Source organism: Silene latifolia, chromosome Y (genome assembly GCF_048544455.1).
Source record: "Silene latifolia isolate original U9 population chromosome Y, ASM4854445v1, whole genome shotgun sequence".
Taxonomy (NCBI): Eukaryota; Viridiplantae; Streptophyta; class Magnoliopsida; order Caryophyllales; family Caryophyllaceae; genus Silene; species Silene latifolia.
In genome coordinates this window covers 451690369-451708208 of record NC_133538.1, presented here as the reverse complement: position 1 = coordinate 451708208, position 17840 = coordinate 451690369, and the positions used below count along the sequence as shown (strand labels likewise).

Below are 17840 nucleotides of genomic sequence, written 5' to 3'. Positions count from 1 at the left end.
AATCGGGTGCTCCCAAGGCGATGCACTTGGTCTAATGTATCCCTTCTCTATCAAATCATCCAACTGTTTCCTAAGCTCCTCCATCTCCTTAGGACCCATACGGTACGGTGCCTTAGAGATTGGCCCCGTCCCTGGCTTCAACTCAACGGTGAAATCTATCTCCCTCTTCGGTGGCAACCCCGGAATCTCCTCTGGAAAAACATCCGCAAACTCTCCCACCATCGGTATCCGATCAATCGCCGGAATCTCTATCCGGTCATCTCTCACATGGCACAGGATCAAAGGACATCCCTTCCTCAGATAAGACTACAAGGTAATAGCTGCAATCAACTTAACTTTGGGTTTGACTAGAAACCCACGATAAGACACACTAACACCCTTTGGACCTCTTAAGGACACTTTCTTTTGATGACAGTCTATCTTAGCTTTATACTTTCCTAACCAATCCATCCCAACTATCATCTCAAAACCGTTAAGAGGAAACTCTAGCAAGTCTACAGGTAGATCAACTTGCCCAACTATCATAGACACATCTCTAAACAATCTCCCACACGATACGAGACTCACCCGAAGGTATGAAAACTTAATCACTAACGATTCATATACTCTCAAACCCAATCGTTTAACATGACTCAAGACACAAACGATCGAGAAGCCCCGAATCGAACAAAACAAAGGTAGGAATACCATTAACAAGGAATGTACCGGTGATAACGTGCGCATCTTCCTCACCGCTTCTTCTCCATCATGAATAACTTGCCATCGGGTCTTCTCCCACCTCCCGGACAAGATCTTGGCCGATGCGGTCGGCTTAGCACTCGACCCTTGATTGTTGTTGTTGTTCGTCGGTGTTTTCTGATAAGAATTACCGCCGTTGCGGTTGTCTCCACTGTAACTCGACTTCCCGGTTTGGCCATGATCCAGCCGGTCTCGTTGCTCGCGAAGCTCGTGCAGGTCTCTCGAAAGATCCGGTGCACTCGTGCACTCATGTCTCTTGTGGCCTACACCACCACAACCATAGCAGTTCACTCCCCAACTATTACTCACACTCCCACGGCCACGCCCAAAGGAAGCCCCAAAGACTAAACCGGACCTTAAGAAAATCCTTTAGATCGATTGTGGTTGCCTTTCTTGTGATTCGATTGGCCACCACCCTCGCTCTCGGACTTCCTCTTCTCACCGCCTTACCTCTCCCCGAGCCATCTCCACCAACCTCTCCGCTCTCCCCCCTCTCATAAGCTTCCTTAACATCGTAAGGATCCCCACGGGTAACTTATCCATAATCTTAGTGGTCAACCCCCTCTCAAACCTCAATGCCAAATTCTCCTCACTCAAACCCATATCCTCAAAGATACCTAGACTTCTCATTGAACAAACTCGTAGTACTCAGCACCACGACATCTCAAGAGTCATCTTAAAACCATCAAACTCTTCTCTCAACTTACTCCTCACATGTTCCAGACAAACTCCTTTCTCACAAATTTCACCCTACGAAACTCCTCCCAAGGTATAGCAGGTAAGCCTTGGTTGGTATATATTTCCTTAGCACTCACCTTCACCGAATCCCACCACTTGCCCGCCGCCTCCCTCGATAGAACGCACTGTTCCACTCTCATCTCATCGGGACAATGAACCAAGTCTAAGATGTTCTCCATCTCTCTCAGCCAACTATCAAGCAGATTAGGTTCCCTAACTCCCTTGTACTCTTTCGGGTTAAACCTCGCAATATAGAGGCCGATTTTAGAATGATCAACCTCCTTCTCCTTATTCTTATCCTTGTCCTCATTCACTCTCTTGGTCTCGGTGAGAGCATCCTGGTGCTCTAACATCTTAACGATGTCATCCACGGTCATAAGCTCGGCTCTCGCATACAAAGCAGTTCTCTTGGGCGGCATCTTGAAGCTATATAAGAAAGGGTAAACATAAACACACGTACTAAACCTCAAAACACGAAAAACACGCTGCCCGGAACCCACTCGATCGAGTTCCCAAACACACTCGATCGAGTAACGGGATACTCGATCGAGTGCCCCACGTACTCGATCGAGTACCCAAACTCAGTAACCCAAACAGACCTTCGATCTCTTACCTACTCGATCGAGTATCTAGGCTACTCGATCGAGTGACCCCTACTCGATCGAGTACCCCTAGTTACTCGATCGAGTGCCCCAAAACTCGATTCTGGACTCAAAATCGCCAAAAACCCACCGATCGAGTCAGTCTCACTCGATCGAGTAACACTAATTCATAGAAGCTACCCGCATGTTACGTCATATGCTAACATGCTAAACTTTATAAACCACATTATATCATAATAAGCATACTACGCATCTTTTCTACTATCTACGAAACCATTTCATCATGTTATTAAATGCCACATTGTAAATCATCCAACATGTTATCATCTCATCAACAAGTTTCCTCATATCACCATTTTCTTTCACATGCTCAACTTTCTACTTCAACATCCAACAATTAACACATTCCATCACATTCGTAAACAAGTTAACCAAACACACATACGACTCGACAAACATTTCCCCTATGTGACCGGTTCAAAGTTGTAGGGCGACCCCCGCGACTTTAGGACGTCTCCCAAGCCTTTGCACTAGCTCCTACAACTTTTACCCGGGTTCATTTTAATTGACTCCCTATGTTCATTAAGTTCATTGGTTACAGGTTTCAGGATCGTCGCTCGGATACCATTTGTAACACCCCCATACTTCAAGTGCCTTACCAGGACCACTCAGGTATGAAGACATTACCATCTCGGTTACCCGAGGCAATGATAATCAAACAACAATAAAGAAACAATGTTTATTATAAATAATTTAGTGAACAGATACAATCCTCAAAACCAAACCAAAAGTACGTTACATGATTTCAAATCGATCTGTCTAATCGAAATGTAAATAAACTAAAGGCTACAAACGGAAGACTCCTATCATCATGTCGTGGCATCCAAACCTATCCCAAAGACTCATCTCAATACCGCTCAATATCTACTCACCATCCCCGAATGGATCACCGCAGGTTTACAAAACAACACCGGGGTCAGTACTAATCACACAATCAATATGTATAACAATAATAAGATAAACAGACAGCTTAACTGTCACACACACACACACACACACACACAGCCAACCAACTCCCATCATCTCAATCCTGACTGTCCACTGGACCAACCCTGCCAGTGGGGGACCGCAGCCGTACCCACCAAATCCCCGCTCCACATAGTGAGCGATAACCCTGTCCATTAATGTGCACATCCCCTTCCGTGGCGGGTTCCACGAAGGGCGAAACTAGGGCGTGAAGTCACTCCCGCAAGTGACCCCACTCAGCCGAGAACGCATCTCGAGAACCATCAACAGCAATCACAACCACAAACACAGTACAATCATTATATCAAACAACCCAATACAACACATCACCAATATCCCATTATGGGACTAATACTGAGTAGGAAATCCTACCGGAAAGCACAACAAATGACGGTATCAACAAATTTGTATCAAAAGCCTCTTCTATGAACCCTCCTCCTATCATATAACACATAGAGGCTACACATCACATACTACACACAAAAACCCCCAATCTCTAAATTAGGGTTTAACCAAAACAAGGGAAAAACAATAAAAAGGGTACGTAGATCTTACCCTCGACGCAAGGAACTCAACGATACGAATAACGATAAGAATTGACCGTCTGAACTCCGGGAATTGCTAAGAATGCGATTAGGAAGATGAACTTGTTGCTTTCTCTCTTAAACAGGGTTTTAGGTTTTGTAAAAGTGATTTAAAACAATGACGACGAAACTTAAATACCTTAATCGCATAATTAACAAAACCCGAGAAAACTCCCCGTAAAACCGGACACTCGATCGAGTACCCAAGGTACTCGATCGAGTACCCCCTTACTCAATCGAGTACCCCAGCTACTCGATCGAGTACCCAACAGGTCAGAAACTATTCTATTTCGCAACTTACCCTTACTCGACAGAGTAAGGCCTACTCGATAGAGTACCCCAAGACTTATAAATACGGAGTATTACAGTACTGTTCTCTCCGGCGATACTGATACCTCTCTTCCTTCCACTTGTGTTGCCGGCTAACCTCTATACCTCACGCATCGACTCCAATTCACGGTCTTTAACCTCCTTAAATTCTGTTACCCTAGATAACACAACTTCCCTTTCCAGGTTAATGTCATTGAGGACAAGGGTGGCAGCAACTTCCGCGCGCATGAGGGCATTGCTGTCCTTTGTTGCTATGGTACACTCAAATGTCTCTCCACGGTATAGCAACATATAAACCATGACGTAAAGACCACAGTCATTGTCAGTATACCCTGCTCCCTGCCAGTTGAATTTAATGTTTACAAAATTAAACCCTTCAACTTTCTTCCCTTTGTCGAGCCCTTTAGAGACCATATAATTTCCCATCTCATCAGCCTGACTAAAGTTAGGCAAGGCGTTTAAAGGGAAGACCAATTAAAAAAACAATGGAGCTAAAAATTAATCTAGTCACCCGTTTTAGAAGTCTTACAGTAATACGCGCAATCCCTTCATATGGTAACGTCAGAAGATCGTCGTCGTAAGAACGATTATCAAGGTACTCGATTTGCTCAGAGAGGAAATTTATGCAAATGCAAGAGTAGTGATCTTGATCGCCAGTGCTTATCGGGACGAAAACCTACAAACATGCACCACAAGATTAGTTGATTATACTGAAAAGTCTAAGAGTTATAAAACATAATTAGAAGGATAGAGGTATTCATTTTGTGCATAATTGGAATTAAAAATTATATTTTAGAGTTATACATTATATGTCTAGAGTTGTACATTCTATGTCTAGAGTTATACATTATATGCCTAGAGTTGTATAGTATATGCTCAGGGTTTTGATGAATGACTGACTTCACTCTATAACTCTAGGCATAGAATGTATAACTCTAACCATAGAATGTTCACTGCACATAATGTACAACTGTAAGCATATACTGTATAACTCTAGATATATGCTTACAGTTGTACATTATGTGCAGTGAGTTATACATTCTATGGTTAGAGTTATACATTCTATGCCTAGAGTTATGGAGTGAAGTTAGTCACTCATCAAAACTCTGAACATATACTGTATAACTCAAGGCATATAATGTATAACTCCAGTATGGAAATGTACCATGAGGCACGAAAGCCTTCAGATTGATCAACAACGTTTTTTTTCCTGCCTTTCCAAATTGCAATTGCTAGGTCCTATAAAAATGATAGAGGGGGGTTAGTCAGCCTATATCACAAGTTACGTACATTTAGTCACAAAATTACTTGCGGAGTTTGAGCACACTTACAGCGTGACCTAGGCCAAAGAAACAGCGCGAACTTGCAACAACTGCGGTGTTCGCGTGCGTAAGTTGATTGAGTAGTACAGACCAGCAGTCGATGTCATTGCTCATAATCTCAAACCCGGGCATCAACGTCTGGAGATCAATACGCGTTATGCAATTTGGGGTGTTATATGTGACCAATTGTTCCCTACAAAGGATTAGAAAAATGAGACACGCAGCAAGTATTGTTCATGACCTGTTTCACTGTCATATTGAAATCTAGGTAAAACTTATCTTTTACTTACTCTTTATTATGGTTATGGAATTGATCAAAGACGTAATCCATTACATCCTTCCTCACCCTGAAAACCGTCCTGAAACGTTTCTTATTAAATCGCAAAAACTGTGAGCATACGTGCTGGTCAGGTTCGGGTGCCCCACAATCCTCAGAACAACCTAGGTTCTCAGGTACAATGTCCATACACGGAAGGAGGACAGTTGAATGAAGTAAGAAAGGATGGTGGATCATGTCACATCGCGGCACATAAATTTGGGGGGGGGGGGGGGGTGCAACCGGCTCCACCCTAGCACCGACATTTTCAACTACCCCAACTTCTTTGGTCGCACTACTCGTGCGCTCATCAACCCCGGCAAATGCCTCATTCACATCTGTCGTGATCATGAAAGTCAGAGGGTTATGATTTCCACTCCATTCCGTTGAAAGATCCCCCGGGGTGACCTCCGCATCATCAACAACAACTACGTTTTCACCCCCGTGGATATATTGTTCCACATTTTCAATTCCAGCCTTTAGTACAGTGGCCTGAATGAAAATAAATAAAATTAAATGAAAATAAATAAAATTAAACTGTACAATAAAATGTATAACTGTAAGCATAGAATGTATACCCTTAGCATTTACCCTGTAACTCCAAGCATAGAATGTATAACTCTAGGCATATACTGTATAACTCTAGACATGCATCGTATAACTCTAGGCAAATACTGTATAACTCTAAACATATAATGTATAACTCTAGACACAGACTGTATAACTCTAGGCATACACTGTATAACTCTAAACATATAAAGTATAACTCTAGATACAGACTGTATAACTCTACGCATAGAATGTATAACTTTAGGCATATACTGTATAACTCTTAGCATATAATTAAAAACTCTAAACATATAATGTATAACTCTAGATACAGACTGTATAACTCTAGGCATAGAATGCATAACTCTAGGCAAATAATGTATAACTCTATGCATATACTATATAACTCTTAGCATATAATGAAAACATCTAACATATAATGTATAACTCTAGACACAGAATGTATAACTCTAGGCATAGAATGTATAACTCTAGGCATATACTGTATAACTCTTAGCATATAATAAAAAACTCTAAACATATAATGTATAACTCAAGACACAGACTGTATAACTCTAGGCATAGAATGTATAACTCTAGGCATATACAAAATGGTCGTTGGAGTAATACAGATCCACATAACTATTATATGTAATTATAAGTTTCACTCCAGAATTCCTGAAGTTGTGCATACTTTTACCTTATATGAAATTTATAGGACTAATAGTCTATAAAAAAAACGACTGTATAACAAGTATTTAGCACAAATTCACAAACTTACCTCGCCACCAGGACCACTCCCGTCTGCTGGAGGTCCACATAAAGCTTCCTTCATTTCAACAGTAGAAAACATACACTCCATCAATTCTTGTGTATCCATTGGCAATGATGGGACCGTAGATTTTTCCATCTCCTTATATGACGGTTGATGGTCTGACAATCTTTCAACATTTTCTTTCATTCCCTCCCCATGAACTTGCTCATGCACCTCATAATCTACCCCGGGCCGAGTTTCAACATTTTGTTTCATTTCCTCCCCATGAACTTGCTCATGCACCTCATCACCTACCCCGGGCCGAGTTTCAACATTTTCTTTCATTTCCTCCCCATGAACTTGCTCATGCACCTCATCACCTACCCTAGGCCGAGTTTCAGCGTCCTCTGACCGTCCGTAAGCTTGGTCAATTTCCTTCACAGTGTACTTCGCCTCCAACAACAGCTCTCTGTCAATTTGGACGGGGCTGTAAACAACTTGATCCTCTAACCCTGGGCTAGAATCTGACAACGGATTAGAATCTAATGTAACACCTCCCACTTCCTCCATAATCTGTGACCATGAAACTGCAATTGATTTCGTTGGCGCGTCAGCTTTTTCCGACTCACCACGCGACTCAACACAAGGCTTACCACCCCTGCCACCCCCATCATTGGTCAGACTAGACAGAACTTCACTTATTTGATGCGTAGATGCATCGATTCCGTCATCCTTTTTGGAGGACTTAGGAACTACCTATCCAAATCCAGGTGCGTTACCAACATAAACCTTCAGCCTTTCTACAATATATTCTGCTTCAGCGACGTACTTTTGAATCTTTTCACCCTCAAAAGAATTTTTGAGAGGCCTGACTAGGCTTTAGGCCAGTCGGATCACTAGTTGCAGATTTGATCCTTGCGGTTACATCTGCGTACCATAAATAGAATACAATAGCGTTCCTTTGCATCTGTAGATAAAGCTCGTGAGTATGCTGCATTGAAGAAGTACAGTAAGTTAGTTATATTTTAAAAGCACCCAATGTTCTTAACAGCGGCCACCTGATCCTCATTAAGCTTTTCAATGAGAGAGACAAGCCTTTGAGGTCGACACGAAACCGTGATTTCATGCACCCTCTTTACCCTTCGCTTGGCCTCAGCAATCTGGGTAAAAACAAGGACAACACCCAAAATTAGACATACTGTAGTTGCAATTAGAGATATTGGCAACAAAGAAATAGACATTCGGTGAATTAAAGTTATACAATAAACAGTCAGATTTATACAAAATATAAGTAAAGTTATACATTTTGATAGTAGAGTTAGTCAGAGAATATCAAGAGTTATACATATATAACAAGAGTTATACATTCTGAAAGCAGAAGTTATTCAAAATGTAATCAGAGTTATACAACAAATGACTGTAGTTATCAAAAGTCAAACTTTTAACCTTGGAATCAGGTCCCTTGTCAGTACTTGGTACATCATCCATCTATAAATGACAAACAATAGGGATTAAAATTATGCATATATTTAGTTGAAGTTATACATAAATCTATAAGAGTTATACAAAAAAGAATTTTGAATGGTTCGTCATCTCTTCTTTTCAACCAAAATTCTGTAAAATCAAAACTCTGTAAAATCCAAAATTCTTTTCACCATTCAAAAGAAGAGATAATCAGAAGAGTTATACGAAATAACAGTAGAGTTATACATATAATAACAAAAGTTAGACATTCTGAAAACTAAAGTTATAGAATGTATAACTCTAACCATAGAATGTATAACTCTAACAATAAAATGTATAACTGTAAGCATATATTGTATAACTCTAGGTATAACTCTAGGTATAACTCCAGGTATAACTCTAGGTATATACTGTATAACTCTAGGTATATACTGTATAACTCTAGGTTTATAATGTATAACTCCAGGTATAAAATGTATAACTCTAGGTATAAAATGTATAACTCTAGGCATATATTGTATAACTCTAAGCACATAAACTAAATAGAAGTAGAGTCATACATATAACAACAACAGTTATACATTATGAAAGTAGAGTTGGTCACAGAATCAGAAGAGTTATACAACGGAATAAAAGTAGAATTATACATCTAGTACCAAGAGTTATACATACTGAGTACTAAAGTTATTCAAAATGTAGTAAGAGTTATACAACGACTGACTGCAAATAAATAAAAGTCAAAACTTTTAACCTGGGTATCAAGTCCCCTGTCAATACTTTCGACAACATCCATCTGTAGATGACAAACAATTGGGATTAAAATTATGCATATATTTAGTTGAAGTTATACATCATTCAATAAGAGTTATATAAAAAATACGAGATTTTTTACCTTTGATTCAGATTTCTTGGAAGTTTTCTTGGCAAAAACCATTGTTAATTATCAAATGAACTCGTATTTGATCTGCAAAACCATAATTAACAATTGAACAAATCAACAGCAGCAAACCCATAATTGAAAATTGAAAAATCAAATGAACTCGTTTTATGATAGTTTAACAAAAGACAATAATTAACAAAAAACAAAGTACAAATCACTAAATAAGGAATGGAAAAAATACCTTATAAAAAAATGGAGACGGGCGAGTTTGCAGCCGAGTTGGAATTAATTGGTAGAGATGAAAATGGCGAGTGGAGTTATCAGGAATGTGAAGAAAGAAAAAGGAAGATGAAATGACAGGAAATATAGGCAAAAAAACCGCAAGTTGTTTTTAATTCTATTGGAAATGAGGAGGGAAATGTTGACAGACTGATGGACATAACAGTAGCATGCATGGGTTAGTGGGTAAGAAGGGAGAGGTAAATATGAAATATAAGTTGAGTGGGGTTTACTGCGCTTTTTGTGTGCAATCTTGGCTATTGGTTTGGTTGATCCAACAGCCCACATTAAGACTTATGGACTTAATATGATATAAGGAACTTAGTTGATCTCTTCTCTCTCTCTCTCTCTCTCTCTCTCTCTATATATATATATATATATATATATATATATATATATATATATATATATATATATATATATATATGCAAGATCCGGTGAGTCCATCTATATTTTTTAATCCCATGAATCCACTTATGTATCACACGCTATACACAAGAATATCACTTTTTTCTTTATCAGTAATTTTATTTGGCGTACATGTTTTAACTTTTAACATTATCTCCAAAAAAGACGATAAATTATTGACTGAGGAGGAGACTACGACAATAATTTGATGGGAAGTAATCAAGTTGACTGCCAAGTTCCCATTTATATTTACAGCAGGACTAAATTATTTTACTCTGTACCAGTCTTAGTGATAGGCCTCTCTAATCGTAGTTCGATCAACAATGACGACAACAAAGCCTTAGTCCAACTTAATGTCGCAAAGTTCAAACAAGATTATAAATTTCAATCATTGACTTTCATGGATCAAAATACTTGACAAAATGCAAGATGACTGTTGGAGTTAGTGTCCTCCACAATAGTGCGTTAACATAATAAATCTCATTAATGGAATATCATCAGATATTTAATTATTTGATCCTCATCAGTTGATTAACGTAAATAGATAACGGTTGGCTGACTAGAGTTTGACGTTATTGTCGTGAGACGGCGGTGATCAACTGACCCCTTTCGGTCACACCTAAAGGAACGAACCCCAATTGATAACTAATTAATTGTATGAGATACAATTTGTTTAGTCCCATGATTTTTAGACTAAGAGGTTAGTCGATTATTTTTAAAGAGATTTCGAGTTGCGAACTCGAGGAGCGGCAGTTATTATTTAATTATGCGATAATTAAATAATAAGTTTTGGGAAACGGGTTTTAGTTAATTAACTGTTAATTTACTAAAATGTACTAATTGATTAATGTGATTAATATTAGTACGTAAATAATATGTGTAGCGGTACACGTATATTTACGAGTGATTTGGACGAAATTAATTGGAAGTATTTAAACATGATACGATGTTTAAATAATATTTACACGTATTTGTGCATGACAAATATAAGAAACAATATTGACCCGTAAATGGGTAATTGGACCGTGGAAAATAGAGTGTAGTGCATGATCATTACACTTTGCTTATTTTTCTTCCATAATTGTCATATGATCATTATGTGTCATAATGCATTGGACAATTAAAAAAAAAATAAGAGAAACAACTCCCTCACTCCAACTCCACTCACCCGCCACTTTCCCCCCCATATACTCCATCAATTGTTCACATTTTTACTCCGCCTCACTTCTTCACTCTACCATTTGCATGTGAACAAAATTCATCTACCTTCTCTCTAAAATAATAATCCTCTCTACTAAGTTGTTAGTATACATAAATAATATTACTAAGATTAGTTAGTAATATTTCTAATAATAATCAAGGGTACAATATTAATAAGTTCTAGTTCATACTTGTTAATATTTTTGGGTTAGTTCTTGGGTGCAACAAGAAGGAGATCTTCTATTTTGAAGATTTGCAAGGAGGATATTCCATTGGTATAAGCTCAAGAACAAGCTAGTAAGGTGAACTAGTTTGTGCCCTTTTTACCACAAATTCAATGTAAGGAAATTGTTCTTTCCTTTTATGCTTTCATATTAGCATGCATGTTACATAGATCACCTAAATGATAATTTATGAGATAAATTTATTTTATTAGAGAGTCTAATATGGATCTATGATCTTTCAAGTGGTATCAGAGTTTAGGCTTGTAATTTGCATGTTGATTTTAAGCATTTTAATGAATTATGAGATAATTTTTAAAAACTCAAAAATTGTGTTAGAAGAGGTTTAACATGAAATTTTTGGGACATGCATACCTACTGATCTCAAAAGGTTTGTGGAATTCTTTGGTGATTTTTGATGTTATTTTGCTAATTTTAATGTTTTTTGGTAGAAAATCGAGTCAAAATGTCGCATTTTATTGAAAAATTGACTAAAATTAGTTAAAAGTTGATTCGGTGCATGGATTTTTTGTGGTAGTTCATGCATGTTTTCTAATGATTGTATGCAAAACGTTGAAGGTTGGTTCGAATTTTTTGCATGTTTATTGATTTTTGAGTTAAAAGTCGATAAAGGTCCAATTAATTAATCATAATTTCGAAACTTGATTCTGCCCATGATAAATTTATGTATATTTAGGAATATTATTTAAATGTCAAAAGTTATTTTTCATCCGTGTTTTCACTTTGTTTTGATGTTTATTGGTTTTAGTGGTTAAAAACCGATAAATATCGATCTTTTTCTTCACAAACTTTATCCGGAATTTTTGGACAATTTTTATGACATTTTGGTGTTTTGGGAGTGTTCTAGAATACTAAAAAATTTTGTTTCAATTTTTTGGGTAAATTTTCAATTATTTTGGATTTTTACTTAAAAATTATGATTTTATCGATTAAATTAGCAAATTATCACCAAATCAAACTAATAATTTATCATAAAATTAATGAGGACTAATTTTGAGGATCAAAACAGTTTGGAAAATTAGTTTGGACTTAAATGAGATTTAAGTGTTAATTATTGATTTTTACATGTTAAAAATCGATTAAATCCACAAAAACCGAGATGGATACCAATGAATGATAGATAGGGCGATTTTGGCATCATTTTACAACATTTTAAGCATATTTATTTAAGTTGAATGAATGATTGTCATTTATTTAAAGTATATATCTTATTGTACCTAGTATGGCCTAGTTAATTTTAATCGTTATTACCCGAAATGAATCTGAATATCGATTTGTTTGTAATTAAATACGATCTCGTATTGTCGGTTTGTAATTAATTAATAGTTTTATTTTATTTTATTAATTAATTAATAATAGGAATAGCTATGTAATTCATTTGTAATGGTTTTTTTTTACCGGCGTTTCCAAAAGACGGATTACAACGAGACGGAGTCTATTTTTGGAAGGTGTTCCAAATCCCACAAGGAAGAGCCACATATGGAATAAAGAGGCAAGGGACCAAGGAGTTGGTTTCCGAAATGTAATAGACTAGTTTTTATTAACTACGTGGCCATACTAGGATTTATTCTTATGCTTACATGTTTGCTTGTTTTATTTTCGCGCATGCCAAAATCGCCATTCACATGCATTTTATTTTCGAGGTTGTCAATTCACGTCATTTACATTCACCGAATTAATTCACTTATAAGGAATTTATGACTAAATTGACAAGATCTCTCACATAACTAAAATTGAGACCTTACCAATTAGTAACACCTATGAATCTCTTGTTCATTAGAGCCACGCTCGCCCAAGCGGGGTGTTCTCTTTTTACCTTGGGAAAGTAGGGTGGTAAACGGTTATCACACGCTAAAATTGGTTGGACTCAACGGGATATAAAATGGTCTTGTGTTCCGGGGCTAGTATATGAATTTGAGGAAATTCGTCGACCAAGAGTTCTAGAGGTAGAATTAGTCAACGTGACATACCGAATTTACGCAATTATGGGATGTTTCGCCCAAGCGATGCTCATTTTTGTTTCATATTTGGGTCTTGGAATCATTTATATAATTTAGTGGGAGGTTATTATATAAATGTTAAAAATTGCTAAACATGTTTTTACAAGTAATTTTTAAAACAATGAATAATAATTTTTCCTTTTTGTTGTAGCATTTTAATTCGCAATGGCAACTTCATCGACTACTTCACTAGGCAAAGATTCATGGCTAAGGTCCGTAATGGACAAATGTATTTTAAAAGATGACGGTAGTAACTTTCTTGAATGGGAATCCAACATCAAAAGTGCCGCGTTGTCCGACAATGTGCTCAGTTACTTGACCGGTGCTCCTCCAATCGCGCCCGGTACAAGAGCTTTATTGGCGGTGCGGACCGCCTATGATGACTATGTGAGGATGTTGAATGATATCAAGAATGTGTTAATATGGTCAATATCCCCAAAGCTCAAGCTATCATGCATTTCTTTAAATGCTTACGAGATTTTCACTCGTATGATCACTATGTTTTCACAAACACCAAAAGTCCGTCAATACGATGTGGCGGCACGCTTCTTTGAAGCTAAGCTTGAGAGGAGCCAAAAGGTTGGTCCCCATGTACTCAAAATGGTCGAATATGTTGACATCCTAGAGCGTCTAGGGTATAAGATTCCTAAGACTCTTGTGGTGGATCGTATCCTTCACTCACTCCCCACCAAGTTTGCCCACTTTAGGGTAAACTACAACATGAATGACATGGATAAGAGTTACCATGAAATTCATGCACTCCTCACCCAAGCGGAGAGGGATATGGAGGCTAGTGGGAGTGAAAAGGGAGATGTTTTAACCATGAAGTTAAAGAACATGTCTCTTGGAGTTAAGAAAGGAAAAGCGAAAGAAAAGTCCCAATTCAAGAAATCGTCAAAGAAACATGACAAGGGAAAGGGGAAGGCCATTGAGAATGGCAATCCCAAGGCAAAAAGTGTCAAGCTCTCCGAGGCCGAATGTTTCCATTGTAATGGGAAGGGGCATTATAGGAGGAGTTGTCCCAAATACTTGGAGGATCTCAAGGAAGGGCGTGTGACGCCTATTGGTATGATTTCCTCACTCTATGTGATAGACGTTAATTATACTTCTACTTCCACTTGGGTACTTGATACCGGATGTGGATCTCACCTTTGTAACCATTTGCAGGGTATAAGGGACGTGCAAGCACTAGCAAAAGGTGATGTGGATCTCCGCATGGGCAATGGAGCTAGAGTAGCCGCCATTGCCGTAGGGACCTATGTGCTCACTTTAGCTAGTGGTTTAGAGTTGTATTTAAATAAATGTTATTTTGTACCAACTTTAACTAAGAACATCATCTCCATTTCCGCGTTAAACGCGGAAGGCTTTTGTTTTATGATTAAGGACAAGTGTTGTACTTTTTCTTTTAATGATGTGGTTTATGGCAAGGCTATTTCAATTGGAGGCATTTATGTTTTAAATGATGTTAATGACGTTTATCATATGGAAACTAAAAAGCTCAAAAAGGGTGATCCAAACGAATCCTACCTTTGGCATTGTCGTTTAAGCCATATAAACAAAAGACGCATTAAGAGACTTGCTTCATCAAAAGTGCTCAAACCATTTGGTTTCGAATCTTATGGTACATGCGAGTCTTGCCTTTTAGGCAAGATGACTCGTGCACCTTTTGCGGGAAAAGGGACACGAGGTAGTGAGGTTTTGGCTCTCATACACACGGATGTGTGTGGACCATTAACCATCACCGCTAGAGGAGGTTATAACTACTTCATTACTTTTACTGATGACTTAAGTAGATATGGGTATGTCTACTTAATGAAGAACAAGAGTGAAGCCTTTGACAAGTTCAAAGAGTTTCAAAAAGAAGTAGAGAACCAATTGGATAAAAAGATAAAGACCCTACAGTCCGACCGTGGTGGTGAGTATCTAAATATTGAATTTGATTCACACCTAAAAGATTGTGGTATATTATCACAATGGACTCCTCCTGGCACACCGCAATTAAATGGTGTGGCCGAAAGGAGAAACCGAACTTTACTTGATATAGTTCGGTCAATGATGAGTCTAACTGAGCTTCCTAGTTCGTTATGGGGTTTTGCCCTATTGTCTGCAGTATTTTCACTAAATCGAAGCCCGACTAAAGCGGCCGATAAGACTTCATATGAAATATGGACAGGGAAAGTCCCTCATTTGTCATTCATGCATATTTGGGGTTGCGAATCGTACGTTAAGATCAAGTCTGACAATAAGCTTGCACCCAGGTCTGACAAATGTCTTTTTGTAGGATATCCAAGGGAAACACGTGGCTATTACTTCTACAATAAACCCGAAAACAAAGTGTTTGTGGCTCGTGATGCTGTCTTCCTAGAAAAGGAATTTATTTCTAGGAGACAGAGTGGGAGAAAATTTGAACTTGAAGAAGTTCGAGAGTCAGAAACCGAAAATGAGGTAGAGGAGAACGTGGAGGATAGCATTCCCTCTTCCTCTAAAACGGTATTATTCCTATAAAGTCAAGTAGGATTTCTAATCCACCTGATCGCTACCTTGGTAACATCGAAGAGGATGGTGTTTTGTTACTTCTTGAAAGTAATGAACCCACTACCTACAAATCGGCCATGTCTAGTCCCGACTCCTCGCTTTGGCTAGAAGCCATGCGGTCCAAAATGGATTTCATGTACGAGAACCAAGTATGGGACTTGGTGGATTTACCTGAGGGAGTGCGACCCCTTTAGTGTAAATGGATATATAAAATTAAGCTCGGCGTGGATAAACATGTGGATGTTTACAAAGCTAGATGGGTGGCAAAAGGTTTCACCCAAGTTCATGGTTTACACTATGACGAAACCTTAGCTCCAGTCGCTATGCTTAGGTCCATTAGGATAATCTTAGCGGTTGCCGCATTTCATGATTATGAGATTTGGCAAATGGATGTCAAAACCGCCTTCTTGAATGAGATTCTAGAACAAGAGGTGTACATGATACAACCTGAAGGTTTTGTGGATACATCTAACCCTAAGAAATGTGTAAGCTTAAAAAGTCCATCTATGGTCTTAAGCAAGCATCTAGGAGTTGGAATCATCGCTTTGATCATGTTATTAAACAATACGGTTTCACTAGAAGTGTGGAAGAACCGTGTTTATACATGAAGTTTAGTGGGAGTAAGGTTGCATTCCTTGTCTTATATGTGGATGACATATTGCTCATTGGGAATGATGTTCCATCACTCACTTCCGTTAAGGAGTGGCTAGGGATACACTTCCAAATGAAGGACTTGGGAGAGGCACAACGAATCTTAGGTATCCGGATCTATAGGGATAGGTCCAAGAGGATACTAGCATTGAGTCAAGAAGCTTATATTGACAAAGTTCTTGACCGGTTCAATATGAAAGACTCCAAGAGAGGATTTCTACCTATGAGCCAAGGGATTACTTTGAGCAAGTCACAGTCTCCCTCCACCCCTAAGGAAATTGAACACATGAAGACCGTCCCTTATGCTTCCGCTGTTGGGTCTATCATATATGCTATGATTTGCTCTCGTCCCGACGTTGCGTATGCCTTGAGCATGACAAGTCGATATCAAGCCAAGCCTGGTGAGAGTCACTGGATAGCCGTAAAGAACATCTTTAAGTACTTGATAAGGACTAAGGATTCGTTCTTAGTGTTTGGAGGAGAAACTGAGTTGCGTGTAAGAGGTTACACGGATGCAAGTTTCCAAACTGATCGGGATGACATGAAATCCAAATCCGGCTACGTGTTTATGCTAAATGGAGGAGCTGTTTGCTGGAAGAGCTTCAAGCAAAGTGTTACTGTGGATTCTACAACAGAGGCTGAGTACCTTGCGGCCTCGAGGTCGCGAAGGAAGTGTTTGGATTAGGCAATTCATGGAAGGGCTAGGAGTAGTCCATTCCGCCAAAGATCCTATCACTCTATATTGTGATAACAGTGGAGCTATTTTTCAAGCCAAAGAGCCTAAGTCTAGTAACAAATCTAGACACATTAAAAGGAAATACCATGTAATTAGAAATTATGTGGAAAGGAAGGAAATTGACATTTGTAAGGTTGGGACAGATGATAATATTGTTGATCCTTTAACCAAGCCTTTATCAAAGGTTAAGCATGATGGTCATGTCGTCTCTATATGGGATTGAGACGAGAACCAGATTTTCTTTAGATTATGGATATGTAATAATTGGATAGTGTATCTTTTATTATATATATGATAATCACATTCATTGTTTTCGTATTCATTCCTTTATGAATCTTTTATTTAGTGTGACTAAATTTTAATACCTTTTTTATCTGAATAAGTTGTGGAGACAATGTTGAACACTATTCAAGTGAATAAGATGAACATTTTATTTTGTCCCTAGTCACTTAATGAGGTGACGTCTCGGAGTGACTAGATTGTAAG

At 38.3% G+C, this 17840-nt stretch overlaps 1 protein-coding gene across 1 annotated transcript; it reads left to right on the top strand.

The window, feature by feature from the left end:
* Positions 1-14052: 14052 nt before the first annotated feature.
* Positions 14053-14716, top strand: LOC141627012 (uncharacterized). The gene is made up of 2 exons (XM_074440532.1): positions 14053-14498; positions 14600-14716. The coding sequence occupies exons 1-2, from the start codon at positions 14153-14155 to the stop codon at positions 14632-14634; spliced, it is 381 nt and encodes a 126-aa protein (XP_074296633.1). The 5' UTR covers positions 14053-14152; the 3' UTR covers positions 14635-14716.
* The last annotated feature ends 3124 nt before the right edge of the window (positions 14717-17840 follow it).

Coding starts and splice junctions, on each gene's coding strand:
- LOC141627012 (XM_074440532.1), top strand. CDS start 14,153: ATGAATGACATGGATAAGAGTTACCATGAAATTCATGCACTCCTCACC. Junction 14,499..14,599: donor AGGGCGTGTGACGCCTATTG/GTATGATTTCCT, acceptor AACCATTTGCAG/GGTATAAGGGACGTGCAAGC.